Source organism: Mobula hypostoma, chromosome 6 (assembly GCF_963921235.1).
Source record: "Mobula hypostoma chromosome 6, sMobHyp1.1, whole genome shotgun sequence".
NCBI classification, from domain to species: Eukaryota; Metazoa; Chordata; class Chondrichthyes; order Myliobatiformes; family Myliobatidae; genus Mobula; species Mobula hypostoma.
The window spans coordinates 161,136,145-161,160,340 of NC_086102.1; the positions used below are offsets into that span (position 1 = coordinate 161,136,145).

Genomic DNA, 24,196 nt, shown 5'->3' on the forward strand with positions numbered 1-24,196 from the left:
AAAGGATTTTCAAACACGGGCACAATTCTCACAAACTAGAAGAACATACCAACAATTTGCAGGTGAATGAGTCATTTGTCACAGAAACCAAAGGCCGTGGGATGGATTCTAGTTCTTCTTTCTGTAGCCCCATCTCCCTTGTTCTCATTGTCATTCCTAACAATCCCCAATGCTTGTGATATTTATACTATGTTCTACTAAATTATATAATCTGCATATGATGTTTTCCAGATACCTTTGCTAGGACAAAATAATTTTCATGGGTGGTCTTAAGAGCTCACAAACATTCACAATTAATACTGTGAGGTTGACCCTCTAAGTACACAAATATCACAGCTTGTAACCATCTTTGATGTGCTATGTGACATAACTGCATTGTCTTGTGTTTGGCTAATGCAGACAAGAAGAGGTCACTTCACTTTGCAAAGCAAACTTTTAGTAGGCAGCCACCTGATATGGGCTAGCAGCCTGTATCCTATAACACTTTGCAAAGCTCTGCATCCAAATTTAAACTGGTTGTTGCTTGCAATTTACATTAAGAACTTCAAAATGCTTCTTGCTTACCACAAAAAGCTGAGCAAAGAATATTTGTTCATTGTTTAACTTTATCACCAGCCTTCGGAAAGGTCATGTCACTGTGCTGGAAAGCTGAGCTCAACTCTTGGCCCTGGACAGTGAAATCCGTCACTTCACAACAATAGCCATGGACTATGCAAATAGCACTGATTTTGAATAAATATTTTATCTTTCATTGAAATTGAGTTATGGATCACTTAAAAATAAGCTCAACACGATTAAATTTCCAGGCCTGCTTTCTTTTTCACAGACACTGCTTGCCCGGCATTGTTTGATATTAAATGATGAGAAGCTGGATGACTACCAACTTTTAATCTTTACTAGTCTTTGTCGGATATCCTGTTAACTCTTGTACAATACTTTTAAACTTAGATCATGAAGTCTTCAAGTAAACTTTGGAGGCCAGTTATCAACAAAAGAAATATAGTTTTAAAATATATAAAGTTGCTTGATTTGGGGTCAAATACAGGCAGAATATAAGCATTGTAATTTTCCTTCACTTTTAAGCAGTATTGAATAAAATGATTTTGTGACATTTGAAAAGTCCATAGATTCCCTTACTAATCAAAGTTGCTGGTGAACGCAGCAGGCCAGGCGGCATCTCTAGGAAGAGGCACATTCAACGTTTCGGGCCGAGACCCTTCGTCAGGACTAACTGAAAGAAGAGCTAGTTAGAGATTTGAAAGTGGGAGGGGGAGGGGGAGATCCAAAATGATGGGAGAAGACAGGAGGGGGAGGGATGGAGCCAAGAGCTGGACAGTTGATTGGCAAAAGGGATATGAAAGGATCATGGGACAGGAGGCTTGGGGAGAAAGAAAAGGGGGAGGGGGGAAAAACCCAGAGGATGGGCAAGGGGTTTGAGAGCAGAGTTGATGGTGGAGGAAGGGAAGTCCCTTTCTTTAAAAAAGGAGGACATCTCCCTCATCCTGGAATGAAAAGCCTCATCCTGAGAGTGGTATCTGTCCCCCACTTTTCCTTCGCTACATCGACAACTGCATTGGCGCTGCTTCCTGCACGCATGCTGAGCTCGTTGACTTCATTAACTTCGCCTCCAACTTTCACCCTGCCCTCAAGTTTACCTGGTCCATTTCCAACACCTCCCTCCCCTTTCTAAATCTCTCTGTCTCTATCTCTGGAGACAGCTTATCTACTGATGTCTACTATAAGCCTACTGACTCTCACAGCTATCTGGACTATTCCTCTTCTCACCCTGTCTATTGCAAAAACGCCATCCCCTTCTCACAATTCTTCCATCTCCGCCGCATCTGCTCTCAGGATGATGCTTTTCATTCCAGGATGAGGGAGAAATCCTTTTTTAAAGAAAGGGGCTTCCCTTCCTCCACCATCAACTCTGCTCTCAAACGCATCTCCCCCATTTCACGCACATCTGCTCTCACTCCATCCTCCCGCCACCCCACTAGGAATAGGGTTCCCCTGGTCCTCACCTACCACCCCACCAGCCTCCAGGTCCAACATATTATTCTCTGTAACTTCCGCCACCTCCAACAGGATCCCACCACTAAGCACATCTTTCCCTCCCCCCCCCCGCTTTCCGCAAGGATCGCTCCCTATGCGACTTCCTTGTCCATTCGTCCACCCCATCCCTCCCCACTGATCTCCCTCCTGGCACTTAACCTTGTAAGCGGAACAAGTACTACACATGCCCTTACACTTCCTCCCTTACCACCATTCAGGGCCCCAGACAGTCCTTCCAGGTGAGGCAACACTTCACCTGTGAGTCGGCTGGGGTGATATACTGTGTCCGGTGCTCCCGATGTGACCTTCTATATATTGGCGAGTCCCGACGCAGACTGGGAGACCGCTTTGCTGAACACCTACGCTCTGTCCGCCAGAGAAAGCAGAATCTCCCAGTGGCCACACATTTTAATTCCACATCCCATTCCCATTCTGACGTGTCTATCCACGGCCTCCTCCACTGTAAAGATGAAGCCACACTCAGGTAGGAGGAACAACACCTTATATTCTGTCTGGGTAGCCTCCAACCTGATGGCATGAACATTGACTTCTCTAACTTCCGCTAATGCCCCACCTCCCCCTCGTACCTGATCCGTTATTTATATACACACATTCTTTCTCTCACTCTCCTTTTTCTCCCTCTGTCCCTCTGACTATACCCCTTGCCCATCCTCTGGGTTCCCCCCCCCCCACCTTTTCCTTCTCCCTGGGCCTCCTGTCCTATGATCCTCTCATATCCCTTTTGCCAATCACCTGTCCAGCTCTTGGCTCCATCCCTCCCCCTCTTGTCTTCTCCTATCATTTTGGATCTCCCCCTCCCCCTCCCACTTTCAAATTTCTTACTAACTCTTCCTTCAGTTAGTCCTGACAAAGGGTCTCGGTGAAATGTCGACTGTATCGCTTCCTAGAGATGCTACCTGGCCTGCTGCATTCACCAGCAACTTTGATGTGTGTTGCTTGAATTTCCAGTATCTGCAGATTTCCTCGTGTTTCCCTTACTAATGTTGTTTCTTACCCCAGAGTTAGTTATTTGGTGAAATTATCGAATTCAATGTTTGATCAGCAGGCTTATTTGACAGTAAAAAAATCCTTTCACAGAGTTGGGCTGAGTCAGTTGCCCCAGCCAGAAGAAATGTTTAGGAAATAAAAAGTCAGAAGTCATAACCAAACTGGTTGGGAAAAAGTAAGATATTGAAATTGTTTTCAATATAAATATTCTATTGCATAATAAACATAAATATTTTTAGGGTCTTTCTCTGTAACAGGCACATGAAGAAGGTGTCAAAGATTTGCTGCATGAAGCTGACAAAACAGCGGAGGCCCATATAGACCAGAGTCAATTGTACGATGAGATGGGAAAGTCTCTGGGAGAGAACTGGAAAACACTCAACCAACTGCTTGAAAGTCGCAAGAAACTTTTAAAAATGGCCTCTGAGTTCTTTGATCAAGCTCTGGAGGTCAGTAATGTGCAATGAAATATGATTTCAAACTATCAAAGCCAATTTTTTGATCATAAATTTAAAGTGTTGTTTAATGGAAGTTTATTGCTTAATGATCTCTTCACTAAAGCCTCATTATGATCAGAGATTAAGGGAGCTAGGGCTTTATTCTTTGGAGAGAAGGAGGATGAGAGGAGACATGATAGAGGTGTACAAGATAATAAGAGGAATAGATAGAGTGGATAGCCAGCGCCTCTTCCCCAGGGCACCACTGTTCAGTACAAGAGGACATGGTTTTAAGGTAAGGAGTGGGAAGTTCAAGGGGGATATTAGAGGAAGGTTTTTTACTCAGAGAGTGGTTGGTGCGTGGAATGCACTGCCTGAGTCAGTGGTGGAGGCAGATACACTGGTGAAGTTTAAGAGACTACTAGACAGGTATTTGGAGGAATTTAAGGTGGGGGCTTATATGGGAGGCAGGGTTTGAGGGTCGGCACAACATTGTGGGCTGAAGGTCCTGTACTGTGCTGTACTATTCTATGTTCTATCTTAAAATTGATTCTGCTAAAATAAAATATACTTTTCAGTTTGCTATAAAAATTGATGAAGCTGAAGACTTTCTGAACAGTGCTCAGATACTTGATGACCTGGAATCTTTGAAGCAACTTCTGTACGATCACCAACAGCTTAAGAAAGGCAAGTAGTTGCATTGAATTTTGCCTAAGTATTCTTAGTTGCTAAGGGGAAGCAGAATGAGGTTAATGCAAAGCTTTTCATTGGCCATAAAATTATGATCTTTATAAAATTATTTTGACAGTGTGCTACAAGTAATCACAGGCTGTTCACAGACAGGTCAGCAGTATTTGTGCAGCAAGAAATAGTATTCATGTTTCAGGTCAATCATCTTTTGTCAAAAGTATGAAAAACTAGGTTAATACTACACCTGTAGTATTGGTACAACATTGTTTTGTTATCTACACCTTTCAATTTTCTGTCCTTTTGTTTGCTCAACATTTTTTGAGAAAGTTATCAACAATCACTCTTAAGATCACAGAGAAGGCTTTGATCAATTGTGTAAATGCAAGTAGTTTAATTATTTACATTATCTCTTTCATATTGGTATGGACTGGTAGAGAAAAAAGAATGTATTCAGGGAAAGATGTTAATTGATGCCACACATAAAAGCTTGCTGGTGAACGCAGCAGGCCCTAGAGATGCTGCCTGGCCTGCTGCGTTCACCAGCAACTTTTATGTGTGTTGCTTGAAATTCCAGCATCTGCAGATTTCCTCGTGTTTGCGTTTTTAATTGATGCCAGTAGTTTGACTAATTCTATATTTGCAATTTGATTCCACTGTTGGTGTGGGTGAGCTACAGCTGTTGTAATTTATAGGGAACATGCAGATAATGTGATTCACAAACACGAGAACATCTGCAGATGCTGGAAATCCAAGCAGCACACACAAAATGCTGGAGGAACTCAGTAGTTCAGGCAGCATCTATGGAAAAGAGTAAACATTTGACATTTCGGACATTTCAGTCCTGATGAAGGGTCTCGGCCCAAGAAGTTGACACAGAAACAATTGCATCTCAAGTGATGGAAGGTGAACTATCTGCCTGCAGTTTGAATTCCTTGCATATTTTTCCTTCTCTTAATGATGTTAATTTTCCCTTATTGATTGTCATTTTTCAATAGCAAGCCTGGCACACTTGAGTTATGACTGAATCCTGTTCTGGCCTAAATATCAAACGCAAGGAACCAGAAAATAGGAACGAAGGAGAGCCACCTGGTTCCTCAAGCCTGTCCCAACATTCAATACAATATGGCTTATCTACCCCTGGCCTCAACTCTACTGTGCCAAATCCTCATAGCCCTCAACTTCCCTGGTCTTTCGAAAAAAAGATCTAACTCCATTTTCAATGAGAATGTAGTGAGAATAAAGAATGGGATTATTGTAGGTTTAGTTTAAATGGGTGGTTCATGGTTAATGTAAACTTAATGTACTGAAAGATCCAATACCACTCTCTGATTCCCTAATAATATCTCTAATGATCTAACCTCCACAACCCTTTGGGACAGAAATTCTGGAGACTTACCACTTCCTGCATGAAGAAATTTCTATGTGCCTTGGTTTAAAATAACTAGCTCTTTATCTTGAAACTGTTCCCTGGTTCAAGGTTCTTGTGCTGGTGAAAACAGCCCTCTTATGATCTTAAATATGTTTTACTGAGATAATTCTTAATTTTTCTGAACTTAAAATAATATAGACCCCCTACTTGTTTAGCCTCTCTTGATTGGATAATTATCTCTTCCATGAATTAGCCTTGTGCATCTCTTTATACTGCCTCTAATACTACAATTTTGTCGTTGAGCCTACTAGGGGATCAGTTATACTGGACTGGGTGCTTTGTAATGAAATGGAGGTGATTAGGGAGCTTAAGGTAAAAGAATCCTCAAGAACCAGTGATCACAAAATGATTGTGTTTAACTTCAAAATTGATAGGGAGAAAGTAAAGTCTGATGTAGCAGTATTTCAGTAGAGTAAGGGAAATTACAGGGGTATGAGAGAGGAGTTGGCCAAAGTAAATTGGAAGGAGCTGCTGGCAGGGATGTCAGCAGAGCAGCAATGGTGTGTGTTTCTGGGAAAAATGAGGAAGGTGCAGGACATGTGTATTCCAAAAAAGAAGAAATACTCAAACGTTTCCCATGTTGGGAGAGTCTTGGACAAGAGGGCACAGCCTCAGGATAGAGGGGCGCCCTTTTGAAATAGAGATGAGGAGAAATTTCTTCAGCCAAAGGGTGGTGAATTTATGGAATTTGTTGTCACATGCAGCTGTGGAGGCCAGTTTGTTGGGTGTATTTAAGGCAGAGATTGATAGGTTCTTGATGGAAATGCATCAAAGGTTATGGGGTGAAGGCCGAGAAATGGGGTTGAAGAGGAGGTTTAAAAAAAAGGATCAGCCATGATCGAATAGCGGAGCAGACTTGATGGGCCAAATGGCCTAATCCGCTCCTGTGTCTTATGGTCGTGTATCCCTCTTGGGTAAGGGCACTAGAACTATGCACAGTACTATGCCTATTTTTAAGTGATAAAGAACTCAATTTCAATGAAAAATAAAATATTTATTGAAAATCAGTGATCACATACTATTTGCACAGTCCATGGTTATTGTTGTGGAGTGACGGATTTCACTGTCCAGGGCCTGAGAGCTGAGCTCAGCTTTCCAGCACAGTGACATGACCGTTCCAAAATTTGGTGATAACGTTAAATAATTAACATATATTCTTTGCTCAGCTTTTAGTTGTAAACAAGAATAATTCTCAAGTTCTTAATGTAGATTGCAAACAACAATCAGTTTAAATTTGGATGTAGAACTTTCCAAACTGTTACAGAATACAGGCTGATAAGCCTACATTGGGTTGATGCTTGCTAAGAGTTTACTTTGCAAAGTGAAGTGACCTCTTCTTGTCTGCATTAGCCAGACACAAGACAATGCAGTTATGTCACTTAGCACATCAAAGATGGTTACAAGCTGGGATATTTGTGTACTCAGAGGGTCAAACTCCCAGTATTAATTGTGGATGTTTGTGATCTCTGTTGCCAGAAGCTTTTAAGACCATCCATGTGAATTACATTGTCCCAGCAAAGGTATCTGGAAAACATCATATGCAGATTATATAATTTAGTAGAACATAATATAAATATCACAAACATTGGGGATTGTTAGGAATGACAAGGAGAACAAGGGAGATGGGGCTACAGAAAGAAGAACTAGAATCCATTCCTCGAACTTCGATTTCTGTGACAGATGACTCATTCACCTGAAAATTGTTGGTATGTGTCCTGCTCGCACTTTGTATAATTGTAACAAAATGTCCCTATTTTTAAACTCAGATCCTTTGCAATAAAGGCAAACATACCATTTGCATTTTTACTTGTCTGTTAACCTTGTGCGATTCATGCATAAGAACATCTGGAACCCTTTGTACTGTACTCTTTTTCCAGTGATTTTTTTTAACTTGCCTATTGACTCTTCATACCAAAGTGCATGACTTCATACTTTTCCACATTACATTTTAATTGCAAAGTTTTTGTTCCCTCTTTCAATCTAAATATATCACATTGCAGCGTAATTATAACCTCATCATAACTTGCTCTTCCATCTACTTTTTTGTATTACTGGCAAACTTGGACACCTACTCTTGGTCATTAAAGTACTTAGTAAGTAACTAAGGGCTACAAACTGATTCCTAGGGTACTTCACTAGTTACATCCTTCTGACATGAAAGAGGCTCATTTATTCCAGCTCTTTTTTATGTGCTAACCAATTTCAATCCACGTGAACGCAATTTCTCTAATGACATAAACATTTAAACTGTGAACCAACCTTTTGTATGGCACCTTATTGTATGATTTTGTCGATCCAAATTACCCACATCTACAAATTCCCCTCTAGCTACTCTGCTTATCACATTCTCAAAAACTCAGGAAAGTTTATCAAACATAATTTGTCTTTTCATGCTGACAGTTGTTTGATTAGACTAAGCTTTACTGGGTGATTAGCTATTTCTTCTTTGATTATTGACTCTTACATCTTGTCAATAATACATATTAACCTAACTAGACAATTTTTGACCCCCTGCCTTCTTAAACATGGGAACCGCACTTGTTTTTTTTCCCCAATCCACTTGTACCATCCCAGAATTCAGTGAGTTTTCAAAACCTTCAACCAATGTGCCCAGGAAGAAGAATTGACACTCATTGAGTAGAGACTAAGCAACATGCTGAGAGATCATTGAAATTAGAAGCAAAGTGGTATAATATCATAGCACCACTGTTGATTGGAGTGGTTCAAATTGGATGTGTACATGTTCTCAATCATTTGAAAGAGCCTTCCAATTTTGAGGTTGGGTGGCCTGGTATCCAGTCACCCCACACAAATATACATCTTCCAGATCACTTACAAAACATTCATGACAGTGGAGGCTGCAGATAAGTTTATAACTTCCTTGCTTTTGTGACAATGGAGATTTTAAAAGAAAAAGCAGGAAAAACATTGGTAATGAATTAGAGAAGATATGAGCCAATTAATAGACATTGAGGTAGGACTGATACATTCCAATCATATTTCAATCATTAACGAGAGATGCTGGAAATCCAAGCAACACACACAAAATGCTGGAGGAACTCGGCAGGCCAGGCAGCATCTATGGAAAAATGTACAGTCGATGTTTCAGGCTGAAACCCTTCAGCAGGAACTTTTTTTTTCCATAGATGTTGCCTGGCCTGTTGAGTTCCTCCAGCATTTTGTGTGTATTTTAATCATTATCTGAAATTTTCTGCGAACAAAAATCTGATATAAATGATTTTAGAAGTATATCAAATGCTGACTGTTTGTGAACTGTGATCTGATTCTGAGCAATTTACTTCTGTTGTAGTTCTTTTAACAAACTCAATGGATCTTCTTAACAAAAGTCAAGAACTCATCACCATTATCAAAGAGTTTAAGGCGCCTGGATCTAAAATAAATTCTGAATTAATTTACGGTGCTCATAGCAGCTGCATGAAAATTGAGAGTCTATTGGAAATGCTACAGGACAGGAGGAGACAGGTGGAGGAACAATCCCATCACCAGCGGTGCGGTCTGGAACAAATTCTGCAACTATATCAGTGGGAGCAGCAGGTAGATGAGGTAAGAGTCCAATCTATATTTTTACTAACATTCTGCAAATTTATTCTGGAAGTAGTTCAATTCTTGCTCCAGTACCGAATTGTTTTCTTTTTGGGGATATATTAATTGGTTAAAAGAGCTGCCGTTGATAGTTTGTTTTTGAAGATTTTACAATTTTTCCAAAATGAAAGTGGTGATCAAGTGCAACTTTCAAGAGCACATCTCAGAATGAAGAATAAATACCACCAATTTTTACAACCCAAAGTTTAAAAATCACTTTCAAAAGATCACTGGGAAAGGGTTTGGAATTCATTGTTTTCATTAATGGGATGAAAAATATATTCTGTCAGGTTGGTTCACTTTCACTTCTGTTTTTAAATGTACGTCCTTTTCAAACAAATTAACTGTTCTCAATTAAGCTCAGTTTTAGCTGAGAAAATAACATAAAATAGTTGCCATTCACCTTGCCAAGTTGAAAAATAATGATTTATAATTATTTGACTTAAGTATAAATGGTAATTTTCTTCCATGCAGTCTTAAATATTAAGAGGAATTTTAGATTTAGTTTAAAACTAAGAAAATTAAATTCTTACAGATCATTCAGTTGTTTTATTTCGTTATAAATTGTCTTACCTTATAACTGTAATTAGCTTCATGACTTAATATTTTTCAGTAAACATGCATTAAACATGCACTCATGCATTTACAGAAGTCAATATAAGTATGACTGCTTTGTGTGGTGTCTATTTCATTGATTGCTATGAATGAAAATAGGTGAGTATAATTTGTCCGTATTATGCTTTATACTAAATGTATTTACCTATCTTCTCTGTAACTGGCAAAGGTGATGCAGTGGTTTCAGCACTATGGTGAGACATATTTACAGAATGAACAACTGGGCTCATCCCTGACTGAAAATGAACAGCTGCAGCAAGAACACCGAGAGCTTGAGTGTAAAGCAAAGGTATGTGGACGCTCTCCAGAACAGCATTTGAAGATAATCTTAGAGACAGGATTTACAAGCATTTGGAGAAACATTGCCTTATTAAAGCTAGTCGGTGTGGCTTCATGAGGGGCAGGCTGTGCTTCTTGAGCTTGAATTAATCTTTTTAGCCCGTGTCAAAACATATGGGTGAAAGTAAAGTGGTGGATGTGGTGCACTTGGATTTTAGTAAGGCATTTGACAAGGTTCCTACGGTAGGCTCATGATACATGGGATCCATGGAATCTTGGCAGTGTGCATTCAGAATTAATATGCCTGCAGAATGCTGAGGATGATGGTGCCTGGAGATCAAAGCCAGTGGTGTTCCACAGGGACCTGTTCTGGGGCCCCCACTCTTTGTAATTATTATTAATGATTTGGATGAGGAAGTGGATGGTTAAGTTATTAAGTTTGCAGTTGACATGAAGGTTGGTGGTGTTGTGGATAATGCAGAAGATTATTGTAGGTTACATCAGCAGATAGACAAAGTACAGAGTTGGCCTGAGAACATGGCAGATGGAGTTCAATCTGGAAAAATGTGAAATAATACACTTTGGAAGATCAAACTTTAAAGTGGAGTACAACCTTAATGGTAGGATTCTTAGCAGTGTAGGGGAACAGAGAGATCTTGTGGTCCATGTCCATAGATCTGTCGAAGCTGTTGTGCAAGTTGATAGGATGGTTAAGAAGGTGTTTGATGTGTTCACTTTCATTAGTTGGGGAATTGAGTTGAAGAGATGTCAGGTAATGTTGCAGCTCTGTAAAACTCTGGTTAGACTGCACTTCTGGTTCTAGAAAGAAGTTAGAGCATGTGCAAAGGAGATTTACCAGGATGCTACCACGATTAAAAAACATGTTGAATGAGGAAAGGTTGAGCATGGTAGCACTTTTCTCTTTGAAGCAAAGGAGAATGAGAGGTGACTTGATGGAGGTGTATAAAATTATGAGAGGCACAGATGAACAGGACCAGCTCCTTTCTCCCAGGGCAGCAATGGCCAACACCAGAAAATATCTATTCAAAGTGCATGGAATAAAGTTTAGAACAGATGTCAGAGGTAGGTTTTTTATACAGAGCGTGGTCAGTGCCTGGAGCCCACTGCCTGGGGTGGGTGGTAGAAGCTGATGTAATAGTGACATTGGGCACATGGCCTAAGGAAAATGGAGGGTTATAGGCTGAGTGGGAGAGAAGGGGTTTAAACAAGGAGTGTGTTAAGTATGGCAGAACCACACTGTGGACCAGAGGATCCATACTGTACTTTCAGTTCTATGTTCTAACTTTTAATCCATATCATCTCCCTGGCATGAAGTAGTATTGAAACACAACATTTCTTGAAATTTTTAGACCAGGATACTAAAGTGAAATAAAATGTACATGTTTGTTTTTATTTTAAAAAGAACAAAATGAAATTTAATCATTAACTTTGGAGTAGGTACTTTGCTGTCAGGTAAGGTATTTATAAAATGTGGAAAGAAAAGTTATCACTCCATGTAAGTATTTTACAAACACATAATAATCTTTCATTGTTCAAGTGTGTACTGATTTAAGATCAAAGTTTTTGAAATTGTGAATGCATTCACAGCCAGGTTTCACTGCAGGGCAATTGTATGCAGGTAAGCAATTGCCTTGGGAAATGGGAAAGTTTTGCTGCCAATAATGTGTTAGTTGCTAAATTAATGAGCTATTGACATCCAATTTTCACTTGAACTTTTATGTTGTCCCATTCCTTGTGCTTCCTGGCGTACATTAGCGAAAGCAAGTGGATAACCAGGATCAGAATATAATTTATTATCACTGGCTTCTGAAAAGAAACAGCTGCCAACAGGCCCTCGAGTCCTCTGAGCTGCATTTTAACTTGCTTGTGGGAAAAGGGTTTTCTAACAGAAAATGTGCTGCAAATTACTTCACACATTTTGGAGGTCCTGTTAACATTTTGGTTTCAAATAAATTGCTACTCAAGAATAGCAAGGGTGCATCAATATTACTTTATAGATGAACTGTTCTGACATCAGTTGAGTTAAAAATGCTGTAGTCCATTAATAATATACAATAACAGATGCTTAACATGAGAAGACATCATTTTATAAAAGCAAAATTATGTTTGACAAATATATTAGCATTTTTGTTTGAGGAAATAAATAACATAGAAACATAGAAAATAAGTGCAGGAGTAGGCCATTTGGCCCTTCGAGCCTGCACCGCCATTTATTATGATCATGGCTGATCATCCAACTCAGAACCTCGCCCCAGCCTTCCCTCCATACCCCCTGACCCCCGTAGCCACAAGGGCCATATCTAACTCCCTCTTAAATATAGCCAATGAACTGGCCTCAACAGTTTCCTGTGGCAGAGAATTCCACAGATTCACCACTCTCTGTGTGAAGAAGTTTTTCCTAATCTCAGTCCTAAAAGGCTTCCCCTCTATCCTCAAACTGTGACCCCTCGTTCTGGACTTCCCCAACATCGGGAACAATCTTCCTGCATCTAGCCTGTCCAATCCCTTTAGGATCTTATACCTTTCAATTAGATCCCCCCTCAATCTTCTAAATTCCAACGAGTACAAGCCCAGTACATCCAGTCTTTCTTCATATGAAAGTCCTGCCATCCCAGGAATCAATCTGGTGAACCTTCTTTGTACTCCCTCTATGGCAAAGATGTCTTTCCTCAGATTAGGGGACCAAAACTGCACACAATACTCCAGGTGTGGTCTCACCAAGGCCTTGTACAACTGCAGTAGTACCTCCCTGCTCCTGTACTCGAATCCTCTCGCTATAAATGCCAGCATACCATTCGCCTTTTTCACCGCCTGCTGTACCTGCATGCCCACTTTCAATGACTGGTATTTGTATTTTCCAAAGGCTTTTAATAAGATAGCACAATAAGGATGGTTACATAGATAAAATGCTTATGTTTTTCAGTTAATGTTCTAGCATGTAAGTTGGTTGTGGAGTTGATCGGCGTGCAAATGGGTGTAGACTACACACAAATAAATGGGGTCATAGGACTGATGAAAATACTTTGAGAACTGATGTGGAATTAGTGAATCAAATGGCTGTTGCCTTTACATTTTTACTGGAAGTAATAGACAATATAATTGTTTCAAAATAATCACCATTTTACATGCTTTCTGGTCTGTATTACGGGATACAAAATTAACATAGATATGGCAACACACAGAGAATGCTGGTGGAACGCAGCGGGCCAGGCAGCATCTATAGGAAGAAGTACAGTCGACGTTTTGGGCCGAGATGAAGAGTCTCGGCCTGAAACGTCGACTTTATTTCTTCCTACAGACGCTGCCTGGCCTGCTGCGTTCCACCAGCATTTTGTATGTGTTGCTTGAATTTCCAGCATCTGCAGATTTCCTCGTGTTTGCGTTTTTAACATAGTTATATATTTTTTCAGATATTTTCTCTGTGGCTTTAGGAAGTTTAAAAAAATTTTAACTATTTTATTGCAGGAATTTACCTCACTGGTTGAAAGATTAAAAGGTGAGGCTGACGAGATATTGCTTAATGAAGAAATCACAGAAAAGGAACAGATGGCACTTCAAAATCAGAAAATGCAACTGATGTGTGAGGAGTTTTGGCTCCTCATGAAGGATCGAGATGTGTTGCTTCAAGAGGCATATGACTTTTTTAGAAGTGCAAATAAGGTCAGTTTTGATTTGCGGCCATGTTAACATTTGTGCTTTATACATCCAAGACATCTTTACGTAACTTACACTTTTGTTAGGAAGATCAGTTGATATTTGTTGTGTTCTATTCTGGAAGACTGTAGTTGATTTGAGTTACAAGATGTACATTACTCATAACAAATATCAGAAAACAGCAATCAAAATTCTTTGGACACATCATGCGAAGAGAGACGTTAGAACATTTAATTACAACTGGAAAGCTGGAAGGAAAAAGAAGCAGAGGCAGGCAGAGAATGAAAATGATAGATGGAATAACATCATGGTTAGAAACAGGGGAAACAACAACCACAATTCGGAGGGTCAGGTACATGATTGCACACGCCGAATGGCAAGGCACCTGAATGAATGAATGATTTTGGAAGAAGGATAAAGGAAGCAATGTTGATAAAATTACATTGAAAAATCTCTTTCATTAATAATACTGAACCAAATCAAATCAAATTTGACTCATTGCCTGCAGCATCCATCCACCAGAGCTATTGATGGATACCAAGGAACAATTAGGACAGCCCTCTACCCTGGAGATTTCTAGCACATTGTTGTGTTGCCCTCAAGGCAAGTAGTTTCCAGGTGGTGCCCTTGGAAATATCCCGATGGGAGGCAAAGCAGAGCTTTGTCTCCTGCAAAGCAAACATTGTAATTTTGAATTCCTTCAGCATTTTGTGTGTGTTGTTTGGATTTCCAGCAGCTGCAGATTTTCTCTTATTTGTGAATGTAACTTAAAAGGTTTTAAATGTGTCAGCATTTCAGAGACCTTCAGGAACTAAAGCAATTTAATCAAATAGATTACTTAATTAAAATGCATTAATTAAACACATGAAACACTTAATAACCTACTCCTCCAGTTGGAACTCTTAAAATACTCTACCAGGTTTGACTGGTGTTGGATCTGAGAAATAAATTCTCTGACGACTCACATGTTACTCTGTGTAGGGTCCAATGATGAGTGGAGTGATAGACTGGTATCTATCATTAAGCAGTCTTGAATTGCAGGGTGTCTGCATTAAGTCTAGGATCTGTATGTTGTGGAGCAGTTTGCTGCTACTGTTGCTACACAATGTGGATACCATCAGGATTTTTGTTGTAATATACGGTATCTCTTCATGATGCTTTATCCGGAAATCTACATAATGCATAAACATTTCAGGCAATTAACCTCTGAGAGGGCTGAGAACGTATGGGCACAACTGATTCACCCCTGTAAAAGATACCAGAAATTTCCAAGTACCCTGTAGAAGCGGTCCAGGGCGTACAATTCTCACTCCATTTTCATCAATTTTTCATCCTAATTTAGGCAAGGGTACGAAGGAAGCTCAGCTAGTGAGCCAATGCTGAATCTTTCAGATCTCTGATTTGTAGTTAGAGGATTATGTGTTTCAGACAATGTGAATACAGTCATTTTAACTTGTATCAAGTGCCTTTAAAAAATATAGGGCTGGAGAAGCAGTTTCTATAAGAATGTAATGGTTGTATTGCATCCAGGGTGCTAACTGTGTGTTCATGTCACAGATTTTTGGCTTAGCCACCAGCCAGTTTGGTCATCATCCAGATGATAAATTGTGAACAGAATGATAACTAATTGGCAATAATGTATTAGTTGGAGTCAAGATCTGCCTGGTCATCCTTGTTCCCTGATTATTTTTGGTTTTCCAATACAATCTGTGCCTCTATAAATACTTGCAGTCTTATTCTGAGGTTTAAAGTATGTAAGCCATTTTAGACAACCAATTCAGTGACTGTTTAAATCAAACCCATACTACATACTGGCATGGATACCATCTCATACCAATGCCAGTGAAACTTGATAGTACCACTCACACCAAATCAATTTCTCATATTTGTTTGGTTATGTTGCTTAACCCATTGACGCATTGCTTCATTCATCATAATACTTTAATCCTGAGATCTGGACCAAAATTTGTGTTCATACACATAAAATGAGTTTGAAGATTTCACCTTTGATTTTCTCACACTTGCAAGTTCCTGTAAATATAGATCTGTTTCACTCAATTTTTACTCTTGTCTCTGATCTGCTTTCTAAATGTATCTGAGTATTACAATAAAAATGCAAACTGAAGTATTGATTTTCTGATACCAGGAGAGATGCTCGCCTGTTCCCTAATGTGGATCACGAAGATGCAAGCAAAAGAGCAAAAATATTAATCAATTATAAAATAAATAGAAGAAAATAATTTAGTTTGAGGGTGTTCAGAAAATCAGTTCAGTGCAATTCCATCGATATAAAGTTTTGAAAATCAATTTGTTTTTTATGAAGCTGCTTCTACTACATTCCTGCTGTTCCACAGTGTGCTGACAAATGTTGGTGCCTTCTGAATTGCCTGGAGCGGGATGAAATCTTGCTGCAAAGGGTGGAAGATGCTGGGATTGCATCTGGCACATCAGAAGCGTGTACCTCAGATGAAGTAAATGCCTTTGCTGAGGTGCGAACCAAACAAACTGGTCAATGCCGTAGCTATTTGTAGAGCATGGCAACCAGCTTCTGTGAATAAACTGTGAGATGGTTTGTTGCTTCACAACAAATGATAATGACGATTGCTTCGCTGCCACCATTGTGTGTATTTTTATCGTAACCACTTTATTTGACTTATGTGCTTGCAGTATTTCAATAATGCCCACAGAAGCACCCTGAATTTGACCAATGAATGATTATGAAATCAAAAATTAATCATTAAAATGGTGTATGACCCTTTTTAATTGGAGTAAAAATTCAGAGTGTACTTAATTTTCGCTGGAAGTCCAGGATGTAGTTTGTTTAGGTAGCTGATAGGCCCAGACTCTGACACAGTTGGGCGGTTGGTGGTTAATGCTGTGGGCTCATAGATAGCGGAGCACACCTGCCATATACCCTGGCATATGCTATGGGCTAGAGATTCCCACAATGGACATGTTGTATTTAGTGGGGATACAACATGTCCCTGAATCTTTTTCTGTCCAGTTGGTGATCCTGTCCTGTGACTCAGGTTCAATCAGGTTTGCCGATCGAGTACAAAAGGCAGAAACTGGTAGCAGTTTGGAGCTTTGAACAGTGGCCAATCAGCGTTTGGAATTGATTGGCAACAGCACTTTAAAGTAAGGCAGGGCATGCGGAGCAGCCATTCTTGGAGTAGATAGAGATAGAAAGGGGATTTTTGAGACTTTAGCTCTTTGAGGCTTCAGCGAAGAGATGCTTAAGTGAGAGAAGGCAAAAAAGCTGTAAGTAGAGTTCTTTTTCACCCCCCCCGACAGTTTATTGTTCTTCCTTCTTTATATTTGCTCAGTTAGAACAGTAGAGATTGCGAGGCAGGATAGTGCAATGCCCCTCTTGCAGGATGTGGGAAGGTAGGGACACTTCCATGATGACTATACCTGCAGGAAATGCATCCAGCTGCAGCTTCTAACACCCCCCCCCACCCACCGTTAATGAGTTGGAACTGGAACTGGATGAACTCCAGGTCATCTGGGAGGCTGAGGGTGTGATAGATAGGACATATGACTATGACTATGACTATACAGAGAGGTAGTCACACTGGAGGTGCAAGACACAGGAAACTGGAAGGGGAAAGGGGTTAAATGGCCAGTGCAGAGTACTGTTGGGGAGGTGTTGACTTGGAAGAGGAAAGTCACGGTGGTCAGGTCTCTGGCACTGAGTCTGGCTCTGAAACTCAGAAGGAAAGGTGGGGGGCGCGGAAAGAGGTGAGCTGTGGTGATGGGGGATTCATTAGAGGAACAGAAAGGAGGTTCTGTGGAGGAGAATGAGATTCCCGGATGGTAAGTTGGCTCCTGGGTGCCAGGGTCTGAGAGATCTCAAATCATGTCCACAGCATTCTTAAGTGGGAGGGTGAAAAGCCAGAGGTCATGGTCCATTTAGGTACCAATGACTTAGGTTGGAAGAGTGACGAGGTTCTGCAAAGAGAGTTCAGGGAGTTAGGTGCTCAGTTAAAGGGAGGACCTCCAGGTTGTGAGTTGATGAGTTGTATGTCCAGTCCCCCAGAATATCTTTCAATAACTTTCCCACCATGGATGTCAGGCTCACCAGCCTATAATTTCCTGGTTTATTTTTAGAGCCTTTCCTGAAGAACAAAACACCATTGGTTACCCTCTAATCCTCTGGTACCTCACCTGTTGCTAAGAATGATTTAAATCTCTCTGCTGGGGTCCCCAGCAATTTCTGCACTTGCCTCCTGCAGAGTGCTAGCAAGCACTTCATTGGGCCTGAGCTGCCAGCAGTAGGATTGCATGCAAACTCGATTTCAATATTTAAGAGAAGTTTGGATAGGTACATGGATGGTAGTGGTATGAAGGGCTATGGTCCGGGTACGGATTGGTGGGAGTAGGAAGATTGAATGGTTTGACATGGACTAGATTGGATGAAAGGCCTGTTTCCTTGCTGTCCTTTTCTATGACTCAATGACTGTATGACAGTGCTCAGAATAGAGTACTTATTTTGAGAGTTTAGCACGGGATGAACGAATGTCATGGCAAGACTAACATGGCCAACTAAGACTAATTAGACCTTCGTTTGTTTACCCTTCCAGTTAATTTGAATGATTTTTCAGAGACAAATCTTAACTGTTGAAACTGAGTTTGCATGCAATCCTACTGGCAGATGAGGCCCAATGAGGTGCTTGCTAGCACCCTGCAGGAGGCAAGTGCAGAAATTGCTGGGGACCCTAGCAGAGATATTTACATCATTCTTAGCAGCAGGTGAGGTACCAGAGGATTAGAGGGTAGCCTATGTTGTTCTGTATTTTTCTGGTGCCTTGCAGTGCTTGTAGGTCTCAGACAGAAATAGGAGATAATCGCCTTGATCTTCAAATATCTTTTTTTTTCTAAGTAGAAACATGGAAAATCTACAACACAATACAGGCCCCTTGGCCCACAACGTTGTGCCAAACATGTACTTACTTTAGAAATTACCTACGGTTACCCATAGCCCTCTATTTTTCTAAACTCCATGTACCTATGAAGGAGTCTCTTAAAAGACCCTATCATGTCTGCCTCCACCACTGTTGCCGGCAGCCCATTCCACGCACTCACCACTCTCTGCGTTAATAAAAAAGAACTTACCCCTGACATCTCCTCTGTACCTACCTCCAAGCACCTTAAAACTGTGCCCCCTCATGTTAGCCATTCCAGCCCTGGGGAAAAAACCTCTGACTATCCACACGATCAATGCCTCCCATCATCTTATACACCTCTATCAGGTGTCCTCTCATCCTCCATCACTCCAAGGAGAAAAGGCCAAGCTCACTCAACCTATTCTCATAAGGTAAGCTCCCCAGTCCAGGCAACATCCTTGTAAATCTCCTCTGCACCCTTTCTATGGTTTCCACATCCTTCCTGTAGTGAGGTGACCAGAACTGAGCACAGTACTCCAAGTGGGGTCTGACCAGGGTCCTATATAGCTGTAACATTACCTCTCAGCTCTTAAACTCAATCCCATGGTTGATGAAGGCCAATGCACCATATGCCTTCTTAACCACAGAGTCAACCTGCGCAGCAACTTTGAGTGTCCTATGGACTCTGACCCCAAGGTCCCTCTGATCCTCCACACTGCCAAGAGTCTTACCATTAATACCATATTCTATCATCATATTTGACCTACCAAAATGAACCACCTCACACTTATCTGGGTTGAACTCCATCTGCCACTTCTCAGCCCAATTGTGCATCCTATCAATGTCCCACTGTAACCTCTGACAGCCCTCCACATGATCCACAACACCCCCAACCTTTGTGTTATCAGCAAATTTACTAACCCTTCCCCTCCACTTTCTCATCCAGGTCACTTATAAAAATCGTGAAGAGAAGGGGTCCCAGAACAGATCCCTGAGGCACACCAGTGGTCACTGATCTCCATGCAGAACATGACCTGTCTACAACCAGTCTTTGCCTTCTGTGGGCAAGCCAATTCTGGATCCATAAAGCAAGGTCCCCTTGGATCCCATGTCTCCTTACTTTCTCAATAAGCCTTGCATGGGGTACCTTATCAAATGCCTTGCTGAAATCCCTATACACAACATCTACTGCTCTACTTTCATCAATGTGTTTAGTCACATCCTCAAAAAAAATTCAATCAGGCTCGTAAGGCACGACCTGCCCTTGACAAAGTATGCTGACTATTCCTAATCATATCCTGCCTCTCAGGATCCTCTCCATCAACTTACCAACCACTGAAGTAAGACTCACTGGTCTATAATTTCCTGGGCTATTCTTACTCCCTTTCTTGAATAAGGGAATAACATCCGCAACCCTCCAATCCTCTGGAACCTCTCAGGTCCCCATTGATGATGCAAAGATCATTGCCAGAGGCTCAGCAATTTCCTCCCTCGCCTCCCACAGTAGTCTGGGTTACAGCTCGTCCGGTCCCGGAGACTTATCCAACGGTGCTTTCCAAAAGCTCCAGCACATCCTCTTTCTTAATATCTATATGCTCAAGCTTTTCAATCCACTGTAAGTCATCCCTACAATTGCCAAGATCCTTTTCTGTAGTGAATACTGAAGCAAAGTACTCATTAACTATCTCTGGTATCTTTTCCAGTTCCATACACACTTTTCCACTGTCACACTTGATTAGTCCTATTCTCTCACACCTTATCCTCTTGCTCTTCACATTATTGTAAGTCGTCGATAAATTGAAGTTGCTGGCAAGTTTCATCATCGATGTCTGCCTTTACTATAGGATAGTACTGGGAAGTATTCCGCTTTCACAACTTTATTGACTGAAGATAGTGTGCTGCAATCAGGTATGTTGCCAAAGAACCTTGGTTTAGTAGACATTGACAGTAAAATCCAGCCACTCATCTGCTTTGTTGAACAAACTGACAATTCTTGGAATGTGATGTCCTACCATACACAAATACAGGTATTGTTTGAGTACTACAGCTTGATACGAAGGTTCGGGTAAACTGAAATCTGTAATGTAGTCACAAAGGCTAAATAGTTTTTAACTTGATTAGTTTTACTCTCACAGGGAGATTGCTAGAAGTGAGGTGCAAGATTGCAGTTAGAAAAATTGAGAAAGGTGTCAGGGCTGTGAGACAGCTTTGTCTGATGCTGTGTTTCACTGAGAATTATTCTACTGTCGACCTGTTGGTTAGTATCATGGAGGTAATGAAGTAAGGTTAGGCTGTGTTTTATTTCATTTGGAGTGAAGCAGGGTCAGGAATATCTGATTGAGCTATCTAAATCATGGGAGGGACAGACAGGGTAGATAGTGAGAAGCTTTCATCTTTTGCAGTGATGTATAAAATTAGAAGATTTGTGTTTCTGGTAAGGTGTAGGTAGTTTGGAGAGGTTTGGAGGAAGGTAAAGTGGAAATGGGATTAGTGTAGATAGGTTTTCAATTAAATGTATGGATATGGTGACCCATTGGATCTGTTTCTCTACAACTCTAAGATAAGAGCAACATTAAAATTTAACTGTGCCCAGTTAATGGCCGGAGTTATTTTTCTGACTGTTTTAACAGATTATCTTTTAAACCCCAAAGTTAAATCCATTGTTTTTTTCAACCCAGTTTCCTTTACACTGATACATCCAATTTAATTTGTCAAATATTTCAAATGATTAATTATATTTTTAAAAATATCTTTTGGTGATATTACTTCTTGAATAAGATTGCCCTTCTTTATTTGCCATGGTGAACCTTTTATTTTAAACTAGGTACAACTGTTTAAGTGATGCAAACCACTTTGCATCCCTCTTATTTTCTAAAAGGAAGTCACTGTTTACAGAGTGATAAGCACATCAGTTATTTCAGGCAGAACATGTGTTCTTGTGAGTAATTTATACCCTTTTAAACAATAATTACCAATTATACTTAATCACCTCACAGACATGTTGGCTAATATAAAAGGTATTTGAAGATATTGTGAACTCAGTGGTTGACAAATGCAGCTTTCACACTTTATTTAGTGGTTTAATGAGTTACAAATAGAGGATTTCACATGCAAAGACAATATTGAAAGACATGTTCATTTCATTCCAGTCTAATAATTTAAAGATCTATTTTATTCCGCATCATTAGCAAGGGGTCATTTCTGGGTAACAGATTTGAGTAAACTATCCAGTACATACTGTGACCAAACATGAATAAGCACTTACTTTCTTTAATGTTGTATTGTTACTAAATGCATACTTTTAAAGCATTTTTTGAATTTTGTTTTTGACTTATTATGGATAATACTGCATTACCACACAAAGTAAATATAAAAGATAATGCACACTAGGGCTCTGATTAGTCCACACTTGGAACACTGTGCTCAGTTCTGGTCACCATTTTATAGGAAGGATGTGGAAACTTTAGAGAAGGTGAACTGGAGAACATATCTTTCAAGGAAAGGTTGAGTAAGCTTTGGAGCAGAGGGTGAGATAAAGTTGTATAGATAGAAGCCAGCACCTTTTAACCCGGGTGTATTAATACCAGAAGACGTCCTTTTAAGATGAGTGGAGGAAAGGTTAGGGGAAATGTCAGAAGTAGATTTTTTTAGACAGAGTGGTAAATGCCTGGAATACCCTGCTAGATGCAGTGGTAGATGCTGGTACATTAGGGCCATGATTTGGATGGGAGGAAAATGAATGGTTTTGGTCTATGCATGAGGGAAGGGTTTGATTGATGGTGGAATAAGTTAAAAGTTTGGCACAGTATCATGAACGAAAGGGCCCGTGCTGTGCTGCACTGTTCTAAATTCTATGACAATGTATAATTGTTGGTGCTATTGAACCCAGAGAAGTAATAATCCAGGCATGTAATATCTGGAACAAAAAGACAGAACTAGTAATCTTGATCATGATTTCAATACAGTCATTGTCACTGAAGTGACAGCAATGAGCAAATTAGTGTGCCTAAAGGTAGACAGATTCCCTAGTCCTAACAGGACGCATCTCAGGGAGTTGAAAGTAATAGCAGAAGTTACAGTGGACACATTTGTGATAAATTTACCAAAGATTCACTGGCCTCTAGCCAGGTCTTGACTGAGTGAAAGACTGTGAATGTAACACCAGGAATGTAACATTTGGATAAAAGTGGTTCCATCAGGATGGGTTCTTGAAGGCAGGTCCTGTTCGACAAACTTACTTGAGTTTTTGAGGATATAATGAGCACGGTGGATAGAATGGAACAGGTGGATGTTGTATACTTGGATTTCCAGAAGGCGTTCGATAAGATGCCGCATAAAAACCTTAACCATAAGATAAGGAGGCTTGGGGCTTGGGGCTTGGGGTAATGTATTAGCACGGACAGAGGGTCCATTCATCAATAGAAGGCAGATTGAATTAAAGCTGCAAAAAGTAGTGGATATAGCTCATTCCATCATAGGTAAAGCTCTCCCCACCCTTTAGCACATCTACGCAGAGCATTGTCACAAGAAAGCAGCTCCATCATCAAAGATCCCCACCACCCAGGCCATGTTCTCTTCTCGTTACTGCCATCAGGAAAAAATTACAGGGGCCTCATGACCCACACCACTAGGTTCAGGAATAGTTATTACCCCTCAACCATCAGTCTCCTGAACCAGACGGGATAACTTCACTCAACTTCACTTACCCCATCACTGAACTGCTCCCATAACCTATGGACTCACTTTCAAGGGCTCTTCATCGTACATTCAATAGGTACATTTAATGTCAGAGAATTGTATACAATAAATCGAAAAGTGGCCGGTCATGAGGCCCTGAGAGTGAGTCACATTCCCGCAAAGAACTGAAGTCGGAGTGTAACTAGGTCAGGGTCTTGATATTTATTGCTTATTATTATTATTATTTATTAATTTTGTATTTGTACAGTTTGGTGTCTTGCACAATAGTCGTTTTTCCATCATGCTGGGTGTGGTCTTTTATCGATTCTATTCTGTTTCTTGTTTTTACTGTGAATGTCCACAAGGAAATGAACCTCAGCGTTGTGTATGGTGACATGTACTTTGATAATAAGGTTACTTTGAACCTCTGAACGTTAAACTTTTTTGAGACGGGATAAAGGGGTGTTGCTCTGGTTAGCCATTAGCGGTGAGCGGATTGCTGTGGGGATCAGTGCTGGGAAAGGCTGAGTCAATGACCAGATCAGCCATAATCTTATTGAATGGCAGAGCTGGTTTGATGGGCCAGGTGGCCAGTTTCACCCCTATTTCTTATGATCTGAAAGTGGTACAAACATATGCAGTGGGTTCACATACAAGCTTTGGTTAGAACACCTGTCATTGTTACTCAATGTGTTGTGTGACTTCAAATCCACAGCAACATGGTTGATTTAAAACCGTCCACTGAAATGATCAAATACTACTGGTTCAAGAAGGAATCTCACTACAATTTCCTGGAAAGAAATTAGGCATGATAAAAATAGACTCGCACCTTGATAGACTGATCT

At 40.5% G+C, this 24,196-nt stretch overlaps 1 protein-coding gene across 6 annotated transcripts in view; it reads left to right on the forward strand.

Annotated features, from left to right (window-relative positions):
* ccdc141 (coiled-coil domain containing 141) overlaps window positions 1-24,196 on the forward strand; it is a 160,406-nt gene that overhangs the window by 16,605 nt on the left and 119,605 nt on the right. For all 6 annotated transcript variants that reach the window (XR_010018443.1, XM_063052079.1, XM_063052080.1 and 3 more), the window contains exons 3-7: window positions 3,318-3,509; window positions 4,076-4,184; window positions 8,927-9,180; window positions 10,004-10,123; window positions 13,600-13,794. Coding sequence is in view for 5 of the 6 variants with exons in the window: in XM_063052079.1 (XP_062908149.1) it covers window positions 3,318-3,509; window positions 4,076-4,184; window positions 8,927-9,180; window positions 10,004-10,123; window positions 13,600-13,794 (870 nt within the window). In the remaining variant the exon portion in view is untranslated. The remainder of the gene's footprint in view (window positions 1-3,317; window positions 3,510-4,075; window positions 4,185-8,926; window positions 9,181-10,003; window positions 10,124-13,599; window positions 13,795-24,196) is intronic.